The sequence below is a fragment of the Cornus florida genome, unplaced genomic scaffold (assembly GCF_030987335.1).
Source record: "Cornus florida cultivar Cherokee Brave unplaced genomic scaffold, ASM3098733v1 CherokeeBrave_3.0.0_Hap2_Chr02, whole genome shotgun sequence".
In the NCBI taxonomy this organism is placed as follows: domain Eukaryota; kingdom Viridiplantae; phylum Streptophyta; class Magnoliopsida; order Cornales; family Cornaceae; genus Cornus; species Cornus florida.
In genome coordinates this window covers 991,790-1,001,368 of record NW_026775572.1, presented here as the reverse complement: position 1 = coordinate 1,001,368, position 9,579 = coordinate 991,790, and the positions used below count along the sequence as shown (strand labels likewise).

The following is a 9,579-nucleotide window of genomic DNA, read 5'->3' as shown; positions in this document are numbered from 1 at the left end:
CATTCTCCTCCTCAAAGATTTGAACTTGGCTATGGTTCTTCTTTAGTAAGTAAAGGATTTGATAAAAGATAAAATACCGAGCAAATATTAGAGGAGGGAGAGAGGACCCAGTTCTAAAAAAAAAAAAGAAAAAAACAGGCTGTGACACATATAATCTATAATCTATATATACACAGACACACATATATACATTACATATATACACACACACACACACACAACAACAACAACAACTCACCCTCTGACCCACTTCCTTTCCGGCCATCATCCACCACCGGAATCACTCCAGCACCGACCCACCCTAACAATCTCTATGCATATTTAAATGAAGGACATTGTTGTACTTTTAAGTTAATAAATTAAGGATAGTTTTGTAATTTTGCATTGGTCAATAAGGTTAAAGATGTCATGCAATAGAAGGGTAAAATTGGCCTTCCACCGATTTTTTCTTGTCGACGTCAACACACACCATCAGTTGCTTAACGGTAGGGGTAATTGTAATTTGTTACACAAATCAAAACCTCGGGGAGGTAGGTGAAATATTGAAATATAAAGAAGGTGTAAGTAAAATATTATCAAACGTCAGTGGGTGGGTGTAGGTAAAATTTATCCTTTATTTTTTGATAAGGAGGTGTTTTTGTCAACAAAAAAAATATATATATATATATATATATTAATATACTTTACCCATATTTTTATTTAAAGAATTTGACACACCGCCTAACATATTTGAATTGTCTCATACATGAATTTCACCATTGAATTTCTTTCTTGTTTAAATTTTAAAGCGGCAGTGTTTATCCTAAACATCAACTCACGCATGGTTGTCACGTGTGTCTACAAGTCAGGTCTTACCCTCGATATCCAAATTACCAGGTCATATTCTCAAGTATGCAAGCCTTAAGGATTAACCCTCAGATCTCATCGGAGTAGTTAAAAAAATAATTTATGTTTCTTTATTTTTTATTTTTTATTTTTTATTTTTATCATTTGAAAGGGACAAATGCCAAATCAAAGTGACAGTATAGAGGCATAAGTCAAGCCAGATAAAGACATACAAATCATGAAGCAAAGCAATAAAAATAAAGATAGACTCCAGATTTGTTGAGAAAGAGTCACCACTCTAGAATAGAAATCACCAAGGGAGAAGAGCAACAACTGCAGTGACCAAAGATCAGACCATCATCAAGGCAACAACTCTAAAACTGCAATCACAAGGCGCCTCTACACACCTAACCCCGCAAGATCAAATCAAGCCGGGAAAAACAAAAATTGACCCAGATCATAGATCTAGTCGAAAGGAAAACAACAGATCCACTTTGTCGAGTCAGAAACAAACCAAACAAGAGCACATATGGAGGAGGCAAGCAAGATTTGATTCATAATTCTTTTCACACCAACAAATTTGTGAACAGTGTTATATATATGTATAAAATATTATAAACGTACACTTATATATATATATATATATATACACACACACAAGTTACAAGTTGTAGTGAACGCAATATTAAAGTGAAGATTCTTGCAATATCTTAATGAGATAAAGCTAAAAAGAGTTTAGAAGCAGACAATATATACCTCCTATTAATATATAGTTTACAAAAACATATGGGAGCCATGAGTTGGGAGTGTGGTTCCCATGTGACATGGCGAGCAAAGCCTACCTTCCGCTTGTGCTTGCCATGCACACCACACGCACTTCAATATGCCCGACCTCTTCAAAATTGTACCTCTGTGTATTCCAATAAAATGAGAAACCTAATTACCACGTCAATCATTGAAACAACCATATATATATATATATGTATTATTGATAGTCATTTCAAACACTTCTCTTTGTTTGTTAATGGAAAGCATTTTAAACACAATCAGAGACATAAACATCAACTCATGATGAAAGGAACTATTACATTTGATAAATATATTGTCATTTTCACACTTTGATTTAAATTCCCAAAAGAGGAGTCATTTTTTTTTTTTTTTTAATATCTTATCCTAGTTATATCAATTAAATAAATGGTGAGGTATAGTTGATGGGAGTTTCTATTTATATATATATGTATATATATATATGATGATCATATCAAAGTTGTATAAGGTGGTTCAAGTCATAGTCCTCCAAACTAAGTAAGTAATCATGTTATCTTTATCCCCTCCTTTGTTTTCACCCTTTGGATGGGCATTAGAGGACAACTACAACAACCATAGAGAAGCAGAAACTACTTGTGAATCATTTCTTCATTTTCCTTCAATTCAGAACAACAACATTGGGTCCGGCGAATCTCCAATTTTTGGTGCAAGCGGTGAAGATGCAGCAGCCACTATGGTTAAAAAAATAAACCATAATGCTAGTGAGCGCGATCGTCGTAAGAAGATTAACAATTTGTATTCCTCTCTCCGTTTACTGCTTCCACCACCTGATCAAACGGTATGCGCGCAGTTCTCTTTCTCTGCTGCATTTTTTAAGAATCAATTTCAACCAACAATTAATGACTTTACATTTATGAACGTTGTTACAGAAGAAATTAAGCATTCCGGCAACAGTGTCACGGATGCTAAAATACATACCAGAGCTACAGAAGGAATTGCAAAGATTGGTTCAAAAGAAGGAAGATCTTTCATCAAGGATTATTTCTAGTTGTAGGCAATTAGGAGAAAATCAAAGTCATCCACAAGCTTTGACTAAGAGCTCTTCTTCATCTGTTGTTTCAGCAAGTCAACTGGGTGATACAGAAGTTGTAATTCAGATATCAACAACAACAACAGTTAAGACTAATAGTAATACTCCTTCATTTTCTGAGGTCTTACTAAATTTAGAGCAAAATGGACTTCTTTTGTTGGATGCTTCTGTTTTTCAATCCTTTGGAGACACCAGGATCTTCTATAATCTGCACCTTCAGGTATTCTATATATTCTGCTTTTAAATTCTCACTGCTATATATATCTATATATATTAATAGTTACAAATTTTAATTGCATACTAGTAAAGTTTATACACTAATGGCTATTTTCAGGTTTTTTTTTATTTTTTCGGTGTTCATCAAAGGTCCAAGCCGAAGTTAAGGTTGAGTTTATCGTCGTGGCTTGATGAATTAATTATTTTTATTAAATTTTAATATATATATTTTTTCATAAATATTTTACGATAACCAAACATTGAAAAAATAAAAATTTATAGTCTCTTAGACTACCACCCCATGATCACTTTGTAAAATAATGTTCTAATTCTTTATTTTTCTTGGTTATTGTGGGATTTAGATTCAACAGGTGCAAGGAACTCCAAAGATGGAGCTTGAAATGTTGAGACGAAAGTTACTCTCTTTCTATGAGAAGAGAGACTAATTGTTACCATGACTTTTTGGCTTTATATAATTTAACAGGAGGTGGTTGTAATTTTTGTAAACAAACAACTTGTACAAAGGTTCAATATATATATATATATATATATTGATAGAAACTAAATTGTGATTGTTACTTTTGTCATCAAATAACCTGTACAAAGGTTCAATATTGCGGAAATATTTTTCATGATATACTGTCTTAAATTTTTTAATGACTTCACATAATTTCATCCTATGCATGGACAATATGAATTGAAAAGATATGCTTACTAAAGTTGCGTATCGCCAACTTTATATGATTTTAAAACATTTAAGGCAATAGTTTATGAACTAAGAGATGGGTTAGAATTTATTCTTCTCAAATTTGGTTCCAAACATATCATTTCTTTTATACTGTGGTGTCACTCCTCATGGTGAGTATTGATTTAATTGGGAATAAGTGCAGAAAACATATTACGCATAATACTTTTATTCTATATTTAAAAAAGTATATAAAAAATATCCCAAATCTTTTATATTGTACAAAAATATTCCTTTGACATAAATTAGTGATGTAATATCCGTTTTACCCTTTCACTCTTCCGAAAATACCCAAAGGAATATATATGCTGTTAATTTCATAGAATATGGGTATTATGTACACATTGCCTGATATATATATATATAAAACCTTTTTCTCTATATATATCTCTAAACATTTTTTTTTTTTTTTTTTACTTTGAGAATTTGTAGTATAAGGATTTTAATTTTTTGATATTTCAATTTACTCTTTTCTACTAATTTTTTTTTTCTTTATTTATTTATTTTTTCCTTACCAACACTTTAAAAAAAAAAAAAAATTCCAATATCAGTGTCCTGGTTTTCGGAGTTTGGAGCAGATTTGTTTTCTTTAGTTTGCACTTTATTTTCGTTTTTTATTTTCTTTTTTTATCTTTACTTTTCTTTTATACTTTTATTTTTATTTCATATTTTTATCTTTACTTATCCATTGCCAGCGTTCTCCAATAGTGTCATTTTCAGTCCATTTATAAATTTATTTCTTTTTTTATATTTTATAAAATGGTTCAATAAGGATAATTTTAGTCAACTTAAAGTTTAAATTCGTTAGAGAAACCTATTTGCACCAAATTGAAGCTTTAGGAGTGTTTTTTTTGCACGCAAGGGACATACTCCAATAGTGTCCTCAATCATTTTACAAATTATTTATTTTTATATATTTTATAAAATAGTTCAGTAAAAGTAATTTAGTCAACTTAGAATTTAAATTTGTCAGATGGGTCTATTTGCACCAAATTAAAACTTTAGGGATTTTTTCAGTACGTGGGTGGTGTGATATGCACTGTAAACATACTTTAAAGGTGTTTTCTACTGTTAACTCTTTTAATTGTAACATCATAATCTAATCTTATGACTAATTTAAAAAATAGTTAATTTAAGAAACTCACCTAAGGCTGATTGAAAGAATGGTTAATTTAGGAAACTCGTTTTTAAAATTTACCATTCATTACAATTGAGGTAAAATGACTCTAATAATTAATTTTTTAAAAGGAAAAAAAATCCGTAATATTAACCGTGAATTGAAATTGAGAAAAAATAAAGCTCCATAAATCCTTATGCTGCAACTGCAAACCAAAATCTTAAAGGTAGAGACGAAAAAAAAAAAATCATTTTGAGTTAGAATCAAATAATATTCTCTCTCTAAATGTAAAAGCATGTTGCAATAGTTTAGATGCATAATGATTTTTAATAGCAAGAAAAATCAGCACCACATAAGATTAGATTCGAAGACCATAATTAAAAGCCCTACTCAGAAAGCATTTGAACACCGATTTATATATATATATAGTTTCGGTTGTTACACTCTCTGCTAAGGTTGGAGAGACAAGGCAATATTTTATTTGAGCCTTGTGACATTAGATTTTGTTTGATATGGTGGGCCTAAATAAAAAAGGCTTGAATAAAAATGGGCCTAATGTAAAAAGCCTTACAATAAATGAAGCATATGATAGGTCCACACGTGTCTTGGACAACAATGAAGGCCTCCAGATTTGATGAGGCTACACCAATGTGGCCAACGTAAAGGCTTTGAAGCAGATAAATTTTGTAATATGCTATGCAATTACAAAATTTTGTTTTCTTCTTTAATTTAATAATATGCTATGCAATTATTAAGAAACCAAAAGTAGAATTTTGAAAACCCCAACATTGGTGACATATTAGATTCAACAACTAGGCAGTGCCTTAGATTAGAAAGCATCTTCATTATCAAAATTCAGATATTTTTGTAGGAGATCCAAGGAAACTAAATTAACATGAAGGCTCCGTTTATTTTGACGTAAAATATATATTTTTCAGATAAAATATATTTTTATTTTTATTTTTACTTTTTCAGTGTTTGGTAAAGGTCTATGTTGAGGTTGAGGTTAAGGTCAAGTCCATCGGGTAGAACATGTAAAATTACTTGTCGAAAATATTTTTTTATTTTTATTTTTACTTTTTCAGTGTTTGATAAAGGTCTATGTTGAAGTTGACGGTCAAGTCCATTGGGTATGACATATAAAATAACTTGTCGAAAATTTATGAATAAGTTATTTTTATTAAATTTTAATATATTTTTTTTTCGTAAATATTTTACGACAACCAAATACCAAAAAATAAAAAAATATTTTCTGAAAAATATTTTACATCCAAACAAACGGAGCCGAAAACAAATTGATTCTCGTAACTCTCTTTTTCTTTTCCCTCCGCTCTATCTATTTATTCACCCGACCCAACTAAAATAATTATTGAAAGTTATCTTAATCTTAGTCTAATTTCACCACGAACAAAAATTTTAAAATATCCGGCAGCTTTCCTATAACATTGAAAAGCAAGAAAATTGATTAGAAAGTATAAAATACCCTGGAGTATTTGTGATATCTTTAACCAATGCACAATCATTTTATTTTATTTTTTGTCTGAAATTTTTTTCCTTTTTCCATGTATTAAGATAAATTGAGAGTTTTCATTTATGTGCACTGGTTGGAGGTAAGACATGTAAATACTCCTGAAATATTGTTTACTTTCTCCAGAATGATAAAAAAAAGTTGACTGTAAAATGGTTTTATCATAACAAAACTGTTTGATCTATTTTGGGAGTGCATCAAAGTCTTAAAAATTGCATGAAAAATGGTGTCAATCCTGCCATTTAAGATTTTGGAGGTCCAAATGCTCCATAAATTTCGACAGTATATTCTAAGTCACAAAACTTGCTAAAGTTGATTTCCATTAATATTTTTCCTAATCATGAAGTAAAATATATTAATTGATGTTTACAACAAATTTCCTTTAAGACTATCCATTTAAATTAAAATAATATTCATCCGTTAGAAGTGAAATAATAATTAATTATGATAAACCGTCCAACATTGCATGTATAAAAAAGAACACTGCTATTTCACCCGACTTAAAATAACCTACTTTGTATCGCCTCTTCTTAATGTCTAAGAGCATCCCCAATAGACTCTCTAAAATTAGGTTCTCCGAATTTGCCACATCAGCATTTTTCAATAGCCACATAAGCATTTTCCATAGTCACGTCAGCATTTTAGAGTCTCCAAATTTTAGCTATCGCATGTAATCCAATTGTGCATTTTCGCTCTCCAAAAATATTAATATTTTAATATTTTTAAATTTTAAAATATAATTATTTTTTAAAAAAAAAATTAAAAAAATGGGTTTTTGTACCAATATAGCCATTAAGACATTATTTAGGTCAGCCAAAGAATGCCTAAAATGGCTATATGTCGGTAGGAATATTTTAAAAAGTAAATTTTTAAAAAAAAAAACACTTTTCTCTATTTTTTTTAAACTTTTTTTTGTCCAGAAAAGCCTTTAAGGTACTGTTTGGGTCAGCAAATAGTGCATTAACGACTCTTTGGTTCAATTATTTTGAGGGGGAAAAAAAAAAAAAAAAAAGAGACAAAAAGAAGCCAAAAATCTGTTTTTTTTTTTTTTTTTTTTTTTTTTTTTTCAGGCAAACATGCAAAGAACAGTATTCTGGGCTAAAACACTGTTTGGGCCAGAATTAAAAAAATAAAAGAAAATTGATGCGGGCCTGCATGGCAGGCCCGCGAATCGCCAAAGGGATCGCTGCTTTCAGCGATCTATTCCTCGACCCAATCGGTTGGGCCCAATTCCTAGCGAGTCCATTGGAGGAGTCCAATTATGAAATTTGGCCCAAAATTGCTGGATTTTGGACCATTGGACTTGCTCTAAGTGTCATGTTATAACTAGTGGAGCCCTTTATAGAAACAAACAAGTCTCTCTCCTCTTAGCCCATGCCCCCAATGCTCTCCAAATCACAGACACCACTCAAGCGGTGGAGCTCCACTGTTTCCTCTGTGTCTTCCCAAATCATGTCCCCTAGAACACTACTCACTTTCCTCGGCTCTGGCCTAATATCGATTATGGTATTGTTCGAATTTTGGACACCTAAATCCTGCTGGAACAACCAAGCTTCTTTGACTATGGCCTTGATCTCTCCGATTGGAAAGGCACCTGTGAAAAAGTATGCCGAATTTTCTTTCTTGGGTATGTAATTGAAAAATCATCGGTTGCGAAGTAGGACTTTGGAAGGCTCATGGATGAAAACGAATCTCAAAATCTCTGAGAATAAGGTCATGAATTGCATACACCTTTATGCAGTTCCTTAAGTCTTCTCATCCCCTCTCTCTCTATATTCAAATGTTTACTTATAAATATATATATTAATTCTCAATTATTGTTCTTGATATAAAAAAAAAAAAAATTGCAGATGAAGAGAATTAAGAAACGAAATAGATATGCAAACCCAATTTTTTTTTTCCTTAATCTTTTTCTTTCTTGGGTTGAAAACCATAATTGAAGATTATAGAGAAAGACAAAAATTTTCCTGCAATAAGGTCTTTTGATGACAAAAATTTCCTTGCAATAAGGTCTTTTTAATGAAAAAGATATTTTATAAAGAGAAGGAATTTTAAGCAAAAATATATATATATATGAGTAACTCGTACATAGAGAAAATATATAACAGAAAGAACACAAGGAAAAGATATAGGAAAAGAACTTCAAAGGAAACGAAAGGGAAAGAGGTAATCTTGTCTGAAAAAATCAATTGCATTTAAATATGTGAGACTTGGTACTGAAATTAGTGTATTATTGAGACATAAAAATTAATTTTTATCGGTACAAAAAAATTGTCAAAAATATCATTTTACTAATAAAAAAAACACCGATTCATGTTTATTCTTTAGTGTCATGTCGATCATCGCCGGTCCCCATGGAACCCATTTGCTTTTTGTCTGCTTAAAACCATGAACCTAGAAACACATAGGTAGAAGTCTACCACCCAACAACCCCTAAACATTGTATGACATAAATGAGTTTTATCAATCACGCCATACTATGAATCTATGATCGAAAGCTGAAATATACATATATAAATAAATATATATATATATATATATATACACACATAATGCACTCATATCATATTTCGTCTAAACCTTGAAGCGATTGTCTTCTAACTAACCTCTCATCCCGACCCCACTGCCATGTGGATTTTGGTAGTCGGTGATACTAATTAATTATGCATCCAGATTATTAATGCTGACCTGTATTTGTACTGCTCAAAGCTAGTATTCATGCATTTAGCAAAATTCAAATCTAAGAACAGCAAAACTCTTCTGACTTACGTGGACTTGTGTTTTTAAGGCCGACGTCGGCTTGAAAAAACATGGAAAACTCGTCAATCACGTGGTCTGTATGCCTTTAAAAAAATAAAAGAAAAGGGAAGTTAGGATCAAAATATAGAATTAATATTGGTCACTTGTAACTTTATGTGATTAATTGCTAATTCTTTCCGTACCATTTTTGACATGCATATTTTATCACTTCACAAAGAAACGGCACTTAATTGGGGTTAATTATTACCATTGAATCTGACTTTTTAAAAAATATCTAGCACACGTTTTTAGAAATTTATTTGAAGGTTTGTCCAAAAGAGAAAAGAAAAAGGTTGAATTCAATCGTCTCTGTAATACTATTAATTTATCACTTTAGGAGCTAGGAAAAAGGTATATATATAATAATTAACGTCCATCTAGTCAATGTAATAATCGGAAAGCCACCGATTACTGTGTGCATGTTTTGGTCCCCGATTCATTCATCAATATTATTCATATTATATACATGTGGATATATATCTCCTACAACA

General features: G+C 31.0%; 1 protein-coding gene across 2 annotated transcripts; it reads left to right on the top strand.

Moving 5' to 3' along the window:
- Positions 1-1,835: 1,835 nt before the first annotated feature.
- LOC132290780 (transcription factor bHLH100) lies at positions 1,836-3,560 on the top strand. Of its 2 annotated transcripts, none has more exons than XM_059790142.1 (3): positions 1,836-2,431; positions 2,523-2,903; positions 3,271-3,560. In XM_059790142.1, exons 1-3 carry the CDS (start codon positions 2,141-2,143, stop codon positions 3,343-3,345), a joined length of 747 nt encoding a protein of 248 aa, XP_059646125.1. In that variant the 5' UTR covers positions 1,836-2,140; the 3' UTR covers positions 3,346-3,560. The 2 variants fall into 2 exon arrangements, with proteins under 2 accessions (XP_059646125.1, XP_059646124.1); XM_059790141.1 differs by having other exon boundaries at positions 1,837-2,431; positions 3,262-3,554.
- The last annotated feature ends 6,019 nt before the right edge of the window (positions 3,561-9,579 follow it).

Bases quoted from the DNA above. Each gene is read 5' to 3' on its own strand.
- LOC132290780 (XM_059790141.1), top strand. From the start codon at position 2,141: ATGTTATCTTTATCCCCTCCTTTGTTTTCACCCTTTGGATGGGCATTA. The intron at 2,432-2,522 runs GTATGCGCGCAG...ACGTTGTTACAG, and splicing joins TTCCACCACCTGATCAAACG to AAGAAATTAAGCATTCCGGC. The intron at 2,904-3,261 runs GTATTCTATATA...TGTGGGATTTAG, and splicing joins TCTATAATCTGCACCTTCAG to ATTCAACAGGTGCAAGGAAC.